General features: G+C 40.7%; 2 protein-coding genes across 9 annotated transcripts in view; one reads left to right on the top strand and one right to left on the bottom strand.

Moving 5' to 3' along the window:
- Positions 1 to 488: 488 nt before the first annotated feature.
- pclaf (PCNA clamp associated factor) lies at positions 489 to 2,071 on the bottom strand. The gene is made up of 4 exons (XM_048180490.1): positions 1,939 to 2,071; positions 1,148 to 1,234; positions 724 to 898; positions 489 to 644 (listed from the first exon to the last, which is right to left on the bottom strand). Exons 1-4 carry the CDS (start codon positions 1,982 to 1,984, stop codon positions 602 to 604), a joined length of 351 nt encoding a protein of 116 aa, XP_048036447.1. The 5' UTR covers positions 1,985 to 2,071; the 3' UTR covers positions 489 to 601.
- LOC125261902 (transcription factor 12-like) overlaps positions 2,006 to 14,060 on the top strand; it is a 12,094-nt gene continuing 39 nt past the window's right edge. The window contains exons 1-14 of one of the 8 annotated variants that reach the window (XM_048180488.1): positions 2,764 to 2,922; positions 3,003 to 3,484; positions 3,835 to 3,907; positions 4,036 to 4,182; positions 4,635 to 4,696; positions 8,400 to 8,499; positions 8,899 to 9,023; positions 9,161 to 9,278; positions 9,546 to 9,613; positions 9,703 to 9,864; positions 9,950 to 10,031; positions 11,475 to 11,625; positions 12,375 to 12,610; positions 13,470 to 14,060. The exon at positions 13,470 to 14,060 is cut by the window's right edge and continues 39 nt beyond it. In XM_048180488.1, coding sequence (XP_048036445.1) covers positions 8,904 to 9,023; positions 9,161 to 9,278; positions 9,546 to 9,613; positions 9,703 to 9,864; positions 9,950 to 10,031; positions 11,475 to 11,625; positions 12,375 to 12,610; positions 13,470 to 13,588 — 1,056 coding nt within the window. In that variant the 5' untranslated portion in view covers positions 2,764 to 2,922; positions 3,003 to 3,484; positions 3,835 to 3,907; ... (2 more) ...; positions 8,400 to 8,499; positions 8,899 to 8,903 and the 3' untranslated portion in view covers positions 13,589 to 14,060. The other 7 variants (XM_048180481.1, XM_048180482.1, XM_048180484.1 and 4 more) reach the window with 7 other exon arrangements.

Raw genomic sequence — 14,060 nt, 5'->3', positions numbered from 1 at the left:
AACACTTTCTCACTGGATCTAGGCAAATCCCATAAGTGACCTATTTTGAGCTCAAAAAGGTGAGGAGTTTGAATCTGACTAGCTTAAGCTTTGTGAGACCAGGGGAAAGTGTTTGAGTCATGTGGAACCAAACAAGCCAATTGAACAGCAGCTGTAGATTAATCATTCTCATGGACTCGATCGTTGAATCTCATTTAACAAAATTATTCTGTATTCAAGCACAGCAAGTGTTGTGTTCAGATGAGTGACCGTCACTGCTGCAGACTGACCGGAATCATGTGCTTCATCACCGCTTCTGACGACAAACTCTGATCCACTCACTGATATTAACCCTCACATGTACACTAGATCAAAGATCAAGCTATGGGATAACACCAGATATTCAGGAGAGGATGGGCAGAATCCCTCAACTGCTCATTATAGAGTCTGATCAGACATCATTCAGTCATGTGACCCGTGCTGTCAATCACTGTAGAGATCAGGCAAACTCTGAAAAATTCATTTTATTTAACTTCTGTACAAAATGAACCAAACAATTCCAATAAAAGTATTTACAGATGTACACTAAAAACTGCGCCAATGAAACATGAAAATCGTGAAATTATTCATCCTCCTCCTCATCGTCGTCAATGATCGGTCTGGACCTGAAACACAGAAGCACGGTTCAGTGAAGGTCATTACAGCCCAACGACTCAAACGTCTTGACCGAAGCTCAGCACTCACTTCCTGGGCGCTTTAGTCACGCCGCTGCCGCCCGCCTCCTCGTCATCGGACGCGGGATGAAGGTTCTCCTTCTCTGGCTTCCGGCTGGGACCGCCGAAGAAATCCCCGATCCCCTTCTGCCATGTCGGAGTGGGACGCGGACACACGGGATTCCCTCCGGCGTACTTGCTCTTGGCTGACCAAAGCAAACACAACAAACAGTCACTGACATGGACACACTTCACTTTTACTGAAACAAACACGATATTGAGTCGAACACTGAAGCTGAAAACAAACTCTAACATCATCTAGACTGACTTCAGAGTGAAAACCTTCATAAATGTCCAAAATAACTCTAAAAAAAAAAAAAGTATCTTTTAGCGTCATGCTTTAATTAAAAAACAAAAACAAGTCCTCCAAGAAGATTGTGAGCGCGCGTACTCACCAGGCGTGCCCGATTGCGCGCCGCCGCTCTGCGAGTTCATGGATCCGGACGCGCCGAGTGACTTCCGGGGCGCGGAAGCTGCAACAGCTAGAACAAAAACACACAAAATTAACGATCACATTCAATAAATCCTGCACAACACAAGCCACACAGTCAGAATGACGCTAGTTCCGCTCGCGGAGACTTTCAGCGCTTCATTGTGACGCGACGCGGACAAACGAGAAAGTGGCGCCATTTCATTTCGTCTCATTCAGCTCCACTAACAGACATTCACTAACATTCATTAACCTTCACTAATGTTCACACAATAATAATGACACGATTAGAGCTCTGAAAACACTCAATTCATTATTTATAAGAGCAAAATTAACATCTGCTGAAACGATGTTCAACGCGAGCGTTCGCTAGACTACAAAAACAGCTTCGCGCTAAACGATGTTCACAAATAAATAAAGTTAATAAGCGTGTAAAAGTGTTTCTCAGGGAAACTGCAGTTTGTGAATTAGTTTCGGAGAGTTTGTGCTTTGGAGTCGCTGCACAAATGGCGGGAGATCAAGGATACACATTTACTCAAATACATCTACACATCAACAGAAACAGAAAAATACCGCATATGCCTAAACAACAACAATAATAATAATGAATAGCAATAATAATAATAATATTACGATTAATACAACTTTAGGTACAACTTTATCACTCTAACCATGTTAATAACGAGTTTAAACGCGGTCATGTTTCTTGATCAGACTAACTAAAGTTAAGTTTAGGGTTTGCTCGATGTTTCTCACCTTTCCTGTAGGATCCGGGGACGCTATCGGCTTTAGTTCGCACCATCGCGCTCTTCTGATGCCGCCCGCCCGACGCGCTGACTGACGAAATAAAGCTCGCGACTCCCGCCTTCTTTTTAAAAGAGAAGCCGAATCGCATGGCGTCACGGACCGTCAGCCAATGGCTGGACATGAAACGGGGGCACGTGACTGTAGATTACGCCACTCCCATTTTAAAGGACAGATGAACGGCATTATGGAAAAGTTACCATGGTAACGACAGATTGGCTGAGGCAAAGCAACTTGATTTTAGCCAGTCAATCCAAAAAAGAGGCATTTTATTAAACATTTACTGAAGTGACAATAAATGAAGTAACTATCGTAGTAAGGTTGGATTAATGCGCCAACGATGTAACGATGTTTATTGTGGAAAGAGCTGTACAATAACTGTGACGTGTGTGGGTTAATATTCACCAATCAGCTGTAGAGCGTCACTGCTTACGTCACTCATAGAAACGGAGGAAAAATGGAAGTCAACCACACAAGACCGTAAACAACAGTGTGTGTGTGTGTGTGTGTGTGTGTGTGAGTGTGTGTGTGAGTGTGTGTGTGTGAGTGTGTGTGAGTGTGTGTGAGTGTGTGTGTGTGTGTGTGTGTGTGTGTGAGTGTGTGTGTGAGTGTGTGTGTGAGTGTGTGTGTGTGTGTGTGAGCAGCTCATGATCTGATGTGTGTGTGTGTGTGTGTGTGTGTGTGTGTGTGTGTGTGTGTGTGTGTGTGTGTGAGAGAGAGTGTGTGTGTGTGTGTGTGTGTGTGTGTGTGTGTGTGTGTGTGTGTGTGTGTGTGTGTGTGTGAGAGAGAGTGTGTGTGTGTGTGTGTGTGTGTGTGTGTGTGTGAGCAGCACATGATCTGATGTGTGTGTGTGAGTGTGTGTGTGTATGTGTGTGTGATGTCAGAAGTGTACAGTAATCAGATCTGCAGGATTACAGTAATCAGTGGTCTCACAGGGTCTGTGGTTCTTCAGAGCTGGTGTTGTTGAGTTTGTTAGATTGGCTCTTGCAGGTTCATGTTCTTGTGTTGTTCTTCAGGAGGAGCTGACGGCTGGAGATAAGCAGATGAAGCTTGTTCCTGTAAATCTGTGTTATGATTATGCAGATTCATATGTTCTTCAGAAGACCAGTGATTCATGAGCTGGCCAGCGGGTCACGCTTCTGTCGGCCTTCACCCGAGTCAATCCTCTTATTCCTTCATCATCCTCATCCTCGTTCTCGTGTGTGTCCTGTTTGTTTGTTTATATCTGTGGTGAGAGATAACCAGCGTCTGCAGGTCACCGCCTCAGAATGATGTTTGTCTCCAAGCTGTTCAAAGACTTTCATGGTATTACTGTCCAAGAATATGGAAACACCATGGTGTGATTTGTTAGTGTGCAGACCAGTGTAACTGCAGAGCAGGACACAGTCACTGAAACCAGCCTGTTATAAGAGAGTGTGTGTAGGAGCTTCACAGTGCTGTCACTTCATCTGATCTGAGTTTGTGCTTCACATCCAGAGCGTCTTCCATCTTTATGAAGGTAATGATGGTTTAAGTCTAATTAGCAAGCGCTGCACTGTAGTTGTTATTTGGGCCAGTGTAAAAAGATCATGAATATTCAGTAATATTATTGATTAGACAGCAGTGTCACTCAGATGAGAGATGAACGTGATCTGATCTGAATAAGGACACTATAGTCTTCTGTAGAGATGCTTTACAGCACAGTGAATGAATGTTGCAACATTTACTCTGTCAGCACTGACACTAGGACACTGTAGCATCTGTGTCACATTATATGGAAATTCTTTATGGGCTGTAAATGAAAAGAGCCCATAACAGAGCAGTGACATCATCATCATCACCGTGCTTTGCTTCATGTGATGTCGGCAGGTCAGCGGACAGTAAATCAGGGATTACATCTCAGGAAAACACCACAACACATGCAGACGCTCAGACACGACAGGTATAAATATCTCCACGCTCAACACAGGAAGTGGGTCACAGAGGCGGGACGGTGATTCTGAGGTCATGTGACACCTGCGAATGATTCTGTGTGATGCCTGTGATTGTCATGTGTGTTATTTCTATCAGCAGATCCCGTCTGGCTGCAGTGGTTTGTCTCTTCAGAGAGGAGCGCTGATCTCCAGACAGGAGTGTGTGAGACTCTGAGACGCTGCCTTCATGTTCTCATCAGGATCACCTGACGCACTGATGTATTGCTTTGGAAGTGAGGAAGTGGTGAGTTATTCCCTGATTCAGTGTGTTTATAAACTGTGCACCATGTGTTCATGTTCATTTATTTTCATGTTTCTTTTCTTGTTCAACTTTTATCTGAAGCTAATGTTCACACACACACACACACACACACACACACACACACACACTTTTATAACTCAAACAAATGCAGTAACACTTTAAAATAAGGTCTCATTTGTTAACATTAGTTATTGCTTCAATTAACATTAAACATGAGCAATATATTTTTACAGCATTTATTAACCTTTGTTAATGTTAGTTATTAAAGTTTATACAACTTTTGATTTAAGAATGTAGTCGTAAATACTGGGATTAACATTAAGATTAATAAATGCTGTAGAAGTATTGTTCATTCTTAGTTCATGTTCATTAGTGTAGTTAACTAATGTTTACAAATGAGACTTTCTTGTAAAGTGTTCTTGTTTGTCTCGTAGACGCTGCGTTTACATTCGTTCCGCTCACCCGCCGCAGGGAGAGACAGAGATCGTAGCGTGAGGTGTGAACTTTACCTCTCGAGTCGTCTTCAGGTCATCTGTCTGCCAGACCAGACCCAGACGACACACATCAGCCTCAGATTGACATCAGATAAACACATGCAGAGACCAGCGTGCATTTGAGCCTTATTTCCCACTGTCTCCCATCAGTGATCACATCAAGTTAATCTTATTTGTACAGCGCTTTCTCATCACACACTGTTTCAAGGCAGCTCTACAGAAAATCATGATGTTCATGTCTAGAATTTAATGTCTTCATGACTTATAGTTCCATTTATCAGATTAGAGCTGTATGAAAAATGCAGTTATATTTTGAGATGATACAAACATACAGTATATCAATTCTGTGATACACTTATAACTCTGACACACTCGTTACTCTGACACACTCGTTACTCTGACACACTCGTTACTCTGACACACTTGTTACTCTGACACACTCGTTACTCTGACACACTCGTTACTCTGACACACTTGTTACTTTGACACACTTGTTACTTTGACACACTCGTTACTTTGACACATTCATTACTCTGACACTTGTTACTTTGACACACTTGTTACTCTGACACACTCATTACTCTGACACACTCGTTACTCTGACACACTCGTTACTTTGACACACTTGTTACTTTGACACACTTGTTACTCTGACACACTCGTTACTCTGACACACTCATTACTCTGACACACTCGTTACTCTGACACACTCGTTACTTTGACACATTCGTTACTCTGACACTTGTTACTTTGACACACTTGTTACTCTGACACACTCATTACTCTGACACACTCATTACTCTGACACACTCGTTACTCTGACACACTCGTTACTCTGACACACTTGTTACTCTGACACACTCGTTACTCTGACACACTCATTACTCTGACACACTCGTTACTCTGACACACTCGTTACTTTGACACACTCGTTACTTTGACACACTTGTTACTCTGACACACTCGTTACTCTGACACATTCGTTACACTTGTTACTCTGACACATTCGTTACTCTGACACACTCATTACTCTGACACACTCGTTACTCTGACACACTCATTACTCTGACACACTCGTTACTCTGACACACTCGTTACTTTGACACACTTGTTACTTTGACACACTTGTTACTCTGACACACTCGTTACTCTGACACATTCGTTACACTTGTTACTCTGACACATTCGTTACTCTGACACACTCATTACTCTGACACACTTGTTACTTTGACACACTTGTTACTCTGACACACTCGTTACTTTGACACATTCGTTACTCTGACACACTCATTACTCTGACACACTCGTTACTCTGACACACTCGTTACTTTGACACACTTGTTACTTTGACACACTTGTTACTCTGACACACTCGTTACTTTGACACATTCGTTACTCTGACACACTCGTTACTTTGACACATTCGTTACTCTGACACTTGTTACTTGACACACTTGTTACTCTGACACACTCATTACTCTGACACACTCGTTACTCTGACACACTCGTTACTTTGACACACTTGTTACTTTGACACACTTGTTACTCTGACACACTCGTTACTCTGACACATTCGTTACACTTGTTACTCTGACACATTCGTTACTCTGACACACTCATTACTCTGACACACTCATTACTCTGACACACTTGTTACTTTGACACACTTGTTACTCTGACACACTCGTTACTTTGACACATTCGTTACTCTGACACACTCATTACTCTGACACACTCGTTATTCTGACACACTCGTTACTCTGACACACTCGTTACTTTGACACACTTGTTACTTTGACACACTTGTTACTCTGACACACTCGTTACTTTGACACATTCGTTACTCTGACACACTCGTTACTTTGACACATTCGTTACTCTGACACTTGTTACTTTGACACACTTGTTACTCTGACACACTCATTACTCTGACACACTCGTTACTCTGACACACTCGTTACTTTGACACACTTGTTACTTTGACACACTTGTTACTCTGACACACTCGTTACTCTGACACATTCGTTACACTTGTTACTCTGACACACTCGTTACTCTGACACATTCGTTACACTTGTTACTCTGACACATTCGTTACACTTGTTACTCTGACACATTCGTTACTCTGTCACACTTGTTACACTTGTTACTTTGACACTTCCGTTACTCTGACACTTGTTACTTTGACACACTTGTTACTTTGACACACTTGTTACTTTGACACACTCGTTACTTTGACACATTCGTTACTCTGACACTTGTTACTTTGACACACTTGTTACTTTGACACACTCGTTACTCTGACACACTCGTTACTTTGACACACTTGTTACACTGACACACTTGTTACTCTGACACATTCGTTACTCTGACACATTCGTTACACTTGTTACTCTGACAGATTCGTTACTCTGTCACACTTGTTACACTTGTTACTCTGACACACTCGTTACTCTGACACATTCGTTACACTTGTTACTCTGACACATTCGTTACTCTGTCACACTTGTTACACTTGTTACTCTGACACATTCGTTACTCTGACACTTGTTACTTTGACACACTTGTTACTTTGACACACTCGTTACTCTGACACATTCGTTACTCTGACACTTGTTACTTTGACACACTCGTTACTCTGACACACTCGTTACTCTGACACACTCGTTACTTTGACACACTCGTTACTCTGACACACTCGTTACTCTGACACATTCGTTACTCTGACACATTCGTTACACTTGTTACTCTGACACATTCGTTACTCTGTCACACTTGTTACACTTGTTACTCTGACACATTCGTTACTCTGACACACTCGTTACTCTGACACATTCGTTACTCTGACACATTTGTTACTCTGTCACACTTGTTACACTTGTTACTCTGACACATTCGTTACTCTGACACACTCGTTACTCTGACACATTCGTTACTCTGACACATTTGTTACTCTGACACACTCGTTACTCTGACACATTCGTTACTCTGACACACTCGTTACTCTGACACATTCGTTACTCTGACACTTGTTACTTTGACACACTCGTTACTCTGACACACTCGTTACTCTGACACACTCGTTACTTTGACACACTCGTTACTCTGACACACTCGTTACTCTGACACATTCGTTACTCTGACACATTCGTTACTCTGACACATTCGTTACACTTGTTACTCTGACACATTCGTTACTCTGTCACACTTGTTACACTTGTTACTCTGACACATTCGTTACTCTGACACACTCGTTACTCTGACACATTCGTTACTCTGACACATTTGTTACTCTGACACACTCGTTACTCTGACACATTCGTTACTCTGACACACTCGTTACTCTGACACATTCGTTACTCTGACACACTCGTTACTCTGACACACTCGTTACTCTGACACATTCGTTACACTCATTACTCTGACACACTCATTACTCTGACACACTCGTTACTCTGATACATTCGTTACTCTGACACACTCGTTACTCTGACACACTCGTTACTCTGACACATTTGTTACTCTGACAGTTGTTACTTTGACACACTTGTTACTTTGACACACTCGTTACTCTGACACACTCGTTACTCTGACACACTCGTAACTCTGACACGCTTGTTACTTTGACACGCTTGTTACTCTGATACTCTCGTTACTCTGACATGCTTGTTATGAAATGTGTTGATGGTGATCTCTGTTTGACAGGTCTTTGCTCCATCACCAAAGCCAGAGGACTTGAACAGAGAGTCTGTCTCATACCCGTCACCAGGATTACCCAGAAGCCCTTTCACCAGCACAGTGTTTGGTGAGATGCCTTTTTCTGCTCTTTCTCATTCTTCCCTGCGGATTCTGAACATGGTTTGTGTATGAATGTGTTTGTGTTCAAACAGAGGAAAGCCTGTGTGTGTTGCTGGTGCATGTTTGTCTCTCTCAAGGCTTCTGGGAAGCCGAATGGTCTCAGATTCAAGATTCCTCAGACGAGACATGAGCATCTGTTTACTCAGCTGCTTTTAAAAATCTGAAAGTTTATAAAGTAAAAGTCAAGCATCTACAGCCAGACGAGTGCTGCTGCTTTGATTCCTGTTCTGAAAATGTTGATTCTTTCAGCCTTTAGTTTTAGTCACAGTCAAAGACAATAAATGAATGATCTGATCATGCATGCTGAGGTTTGCTTTATAATGGTGTGTGTGTGTGTGTTTGTTAGATGGCATGGGCAGTTCAGAACTCTGGAGCTCAGCCAATGGCAGCAGCCCGTCAGCTCAGGAAGGCATGCTGGGAAATTCAGCACAGGCTGGGAACTGTGGAGACCTGGCGTCACACGAGCGGCTGGTAAAACTTTCCCTCCCTCTACAAATGTGACAGAGGCCTCAGAAAGCTCTTTTTCCTCAAGTATAACCATCAAATCAGCACATTTAGTCATGAATCAGAGAGATGCAATAATAATCAGACATGTTTTGTGTGTGCAGAACACGTGGCTGCATTCAGACGGCACTAAATGTCTCCCATCGATGTCCTGCTTCCACCGAGGCAGAAGCACAGCCGCGTCTCTCTCCTCACCTGTAGGAGGCGCCGAGTGCTGCACAGGTACATCAACATCATCATCATCATCCTGCTGCCCAAACTCAACAACAACTCAATCAATCAGTCACCTGTCAGCTGAAGTTAGGTTAGGAATGCGTTTACGCTTAAATGGTTCGTGAAAAACAATCACGCGACCTGCAAACGGAACGGAAGAAACTGCTGGGAACTAGAAATGTTTTATTCTGCAGCCACACGTTTAGTAGCAGGTCCCCTGAATTACTGTGGTTGGTTTGATATGAATAAGGGTGTGACATCTTCATCTCTCACCAGCAGGAGCCAATCACTGCCCACAACCCACTGGAGTGACATCACTGCTGGCCAATTACGAACCTGCGCTGGTAAGTTCAGTCTGTAGTGAGATCAGATTTATCTGATGTAACTTCAGCAAGAGAATGAGAGATGGAAGCATCTGTCTGTCCCGTCTCAGGTTGAGGACCGGCTGGACGAAGCCATCCATGTCCTGCGCAATCACGCGGTGGGTGTGACCAATGCTGACCTGACCAATGATCTGCGCAGCCTGTTCGGACAGACGCCCCACGGCCCAATCGCATCCAAAGCTGGCTCAATGGCCAGCAGATCGTCAGCAGTTGTAGGTTTGAGTTTGTTGGTTTCAGCTGATGGTTCTTTATTGAACTGTTCCTCGTACTCATGCATGCTTGTTTTGTGATTGATAGAGCGAGTCGGCCGCTCTGGCGATACACTCGTCTGTCTCTCAGCCCGCTGCGGACCTGACCAATCAGAGTGACCTTTGCAAAGGTGTGGACCAATCAGCATCACTCATCCACACGTTTAATGACACTGTGTATTTCCAGCATTAGAGTTATAGTTCTACATTTCATATAAGACCATGTCATTCCACTCGTGAGGTGCCCTTCATTCTATTCATTCTATTCTATTCTACTTTTCTTATATTTCTATTTTGTTTTAGTATCTATTTATTCTATTGTATTATCTGTTCTATTTACTGTATTGTCTATTCAAATCTACTCAGTTCTATTCTGCTCAGTTCTATTCTATTCTTTTACTCTATTTTTTTCTATTCTATTTTACTGTATTGTCTATTAAATTGTACTCAGAATATGTAATAGAATAAAATATAACCATTTTATTATCTATTTTATTTTTACTACATTTATTTATTTATTGTTTGTCTATTCAATTCTACGCAGTTCTATTACCTATGCTATATTCTATTTTATATTTCTATGCTATTCTATTACCTATTCTATTATCTATTCTTTTTTATTCTATTATCTATTCTATTTTACTCTATTGTCTATTCTACTCAGTTCTGTTCTGTTCAATTACCTTTTCTATTTTATTCTATTGTCTACTTTAATTCTACTCAGTTCTATTCTATTCGATTACTATTCTGTCTTTATTATATTCTACTCTTATTTATTCTGTTTACTCTATTGTCTATTAAATTGTACTCAGATCTATTATATTCTATTACATATTCTATTTTATTATAGGTTCTATTTTATTCTATTCATTTATTGTTTAATGTCTATTCAATTCTACTCAGTTCTATTCTATTACCTATGCTATTTCTATTCTATTCTTTGTATTCTATTTTACTCTATTGTCTATTCAATTCTACTCAGTTCTATTCTATTACCTATTCTATTATCTATTCTTTTTTACTCTATTATCTATTCTATTTTACTCTATTGTCTATTCTACTCAGTTCTATTCTATTCGATTACTATTCTATTTTTATTATATTCTACTCTTATTTATTCTGTTTACTCTATTGCCTATTAAATTGTACTCAGATCTATTATATTCTATTACATATTCTATTTTATTATCGGTTCTATTTTATTCTATTCATTTATTGTTTTATGTCTATTCAATTCTACTGTTCTATTATATTATATTACAGTTCTATTATCTATACTCTATTATAATTTACTCTATTGTCTATTAAATTGTACTTTAGTATTTTATCTATTTTTATTCTATTTATTGTTTGTCTACTTAGTTCTACTCAGTTCTATTCTATTCTATTACCTATGCTATTTTTATTCTTTTCTACTCTATTATTCTATTACCTATGCTATTTTATTCTATTGTGTATTCAATTCTATTCAATTCTTTTTTATTCTAATCTATTATCTGTACTATTTTACTCTGTTGTCTCTTTAATTCTACTCAGTTCTATTCTGAATGTCCTGTCTCTCTCTCTGTCTGCAGGGCTGATATCCCATGATGCCTCAGTGTCTCTGCAGCTGAAGTCAGAAGTGTCTGAGGTGGAGGAGCTGCTGATGCGTCATGTGACCCGCGTCTCCTCTGATGATGCGAGCGACACTCGAACAGCCGCCGGCGACACTGGGACCAGGACGAGGTGACGTGCCTCCATAACGCTCCTGTAACCTTCACGAGAAATTTCATGGATTATGAAATATAATCAGAATCAGAATGAGTTTTATTGGCACAAGGAATTTGTCTTTGTGACAGAAGAAAATTAAAAAGTAGCAATAAATGATAAATAAAGCATGTAAGTTAGTTTTTAATACATGTGCAATCTGTCATTTAAAGGCTGTTTCATTATTTTGTTTTATTCATTTGCAGACAGTTAATTTCATCTAATTATTGCTTCTTTAATGGCTGGCACTTTATTTGGCCACTAGAGGGCGAAATGACCTTACATTAATACATGATGCTGCAGTGACTGGCCTGTGTGTGTTTGTGTCTGAATGATACAGATGATAGAGGAAACACATGTGTATCATCATCACACACACACACACACACACACACACACACACACACACACACACACTGTCTTCAGCACTGCAGCTATTTCAAACACAACAAACTTCTGTCTGTCAAATGTCTGGATTGAAGTGTTTGTGCATCTTTTTTAATAATAAGAATTAAAAAAGCATATCGACATCCTGAAGTAAAAATCACATTAATTTTAATAATGTTGTGATTCCTCTGGAGCTGATGAGTTTGGTTCATGGATCAGAATCCATGAAGATTTTTAAATCCCTGTGTAGAAAATAAATAGGAATAGTACTTCCATACTTAAAGTGCTGTGTGTGTGTGTGTGTGTGTGTGTGTGTGTGTGTGTGTATGTGTTCACGACAGCAGCAGTGTTCATGAGGACGAGGATGTGAGTCCGGAGCAGAAGGCCGAGCGGGAACGCGAGCGGAGGATGGCGAATAACGCCCGCGAGCGGCTCCGTGTGCGCGACATCAACGAGGCGTTTCAGGAGCTCGGCCGCGTGTGTCAGATTCACCTGAAGAACGACAAGCCACAGACCAAACTGCTGGTCCTGCACCAGGCCGTCGACGTCATCCTGAGCCTGGAGCAGCAGGTCAGAGGTCAGTTCACCACTGAGAACCTTCAGAACTCTCCCGTCCATCCTGAACAATATGTAAATGCTTCGGATCAGAAGTCATATGGTGTTCATACCAGATCTTTCTCTTCCGTGTGTTTGTTTGCAGTCGTTGTGTTTGTTTAAGAACCTGATGGACGTCTCTACTCTTACTATCGTTAACTAAAACTAAAAATTACTAACACTTTAACTAAAACTGAAATATAAAAATGACTAAATATGAAAAATGTATAAACTATAACAGTATATTAATGATACAAAAATAACACTGCAAAATATTCCAACTAAAAACAAATTCTTGTTTAATTTGCTGACTGAAAACGCACAGTATTTTGGTCAACAACTCGTTAACGCATGAAATTAATTCAAAATCCTTCAAATAATTTAATGCAAATAAATAAGCATGTGAAATTGCATCAATAACATAATTTACGTCACAGACGGATGATCTTAGAGTTTATCACACAGAGCTTCATTTTTCATTTCTTTTTCATTCCATTTTTTCATGGCTGTTTTCTCTTTGGTGTGATTGAATGACACCACTGATGAATTATATGGACTCTTTATATCATCTGGGTATTTGGTCTCCAAGTGTCCTTTTGTGAAAGAAATTTACCTTGAAAAATCTTAGTTTTGTGAGAATCACTCCTCAATCTGATAGTTTTCTTTGATGGATATAATAAATGATGAAGAAATAAAAGTGTTAAACAAGATAAATAAATTTATAGCCCTAATATTTTCCCCAAAATAGTTACAGAACTTGATTGAGAATCATAATATGTGTGTGTGTGTGTGTGTGTGTGTGTGTGTGTGTGTGTGTGTGTGTGTGTGTGTGTGACCCACAGAGCGCAGTCTGAACCCAGTGTGTCTGCGCAGGACAGAAGAGCTGAAATCCTCCAGCGTGAGTCTGAACCTGCAGTACATGATCCACGACTTCCAGAACAACATGCCAGGACATCTGTGACGGACACGTGTGTGTGTGTGTGTGTGTGTGTGTGTGTGTGTGTGTGTGTGAGTTTGTGATAAACACTCCAGTTCCCGTATGAAGACGTCTCGTCTGTGTTTCTGCTGAGCTGGTGTTGATGTTCCTGCAGTGTTTATTTACTCACACAAACACTCGGACAAACCTGTTCCTGTCGGAGTCTGTAAGCGTTTTCCACTCTCAGGATCTGTCGATCTTTCAGACTCGCTGTGTGTGTGTGTGAAGCAGAGATGATGCTGTAGTGACGTTTCATCTGCGTCAACAAATGAAATGTTGGTTTAGTTATGTCTCTTCATCTTGTGACAGATTCAGTTTCTGTTAGTGCAGCTCAACACGTCCTTCATATGAAAGCAGATGTTCATTTTGTCTCTCTCTTTCTCTTGCTTAAAGACTGTTTTTTAAATCTCTTTTTATTACCAATGGCACATTTAATACATTCATCAGATGTAAATGT

Source organism: Megalobrama amblycephala, unplaced genomic scaffold (genome assembly GCF_018812025.1).
Source record: "Megalobrama amblycephala isolate DHTTF-2021 unplaced genomic scaffold, ASM1881202v1 scaffold522, whole genome shotgun sequence".
Taxonomy (NCBI): domain Eukaryota; kingdom Metazoa; phylum Chordata; class Actinopteri; order Cypriniformes; family Xenocyprididae; genus Megalobrama; species Megalobrama amblycephala.
This window is presented reverse-complemented; position numbering and strand designations above follow the sequence as displayed.

Excerpts from the sequence above, each read along its gene's own strand:
- pclaf (XM_048180490.1), bottom strand. The coding sequence starts at position 1,984 with ATGGTGCGAACTAAAGCCGATAGCGTCCCCGGATCCTACAGGAAAG. Across the intron at positions 1,235-1,938 it reads CCCCGGATCCTACAGGAAAG|CTGTTGCAGCTTCCGCGCCC; the intron begins GTGAGAAACATC and ends TTTTTGTTCTAG. Across the intron at positions 645-723 it reads GTGACTAAAGCGCCCAGGAA|GTCCAGACCGATCATTGACG; the intron begins GTGAGTGCTGAG and ends TCTGTGTTTCAG.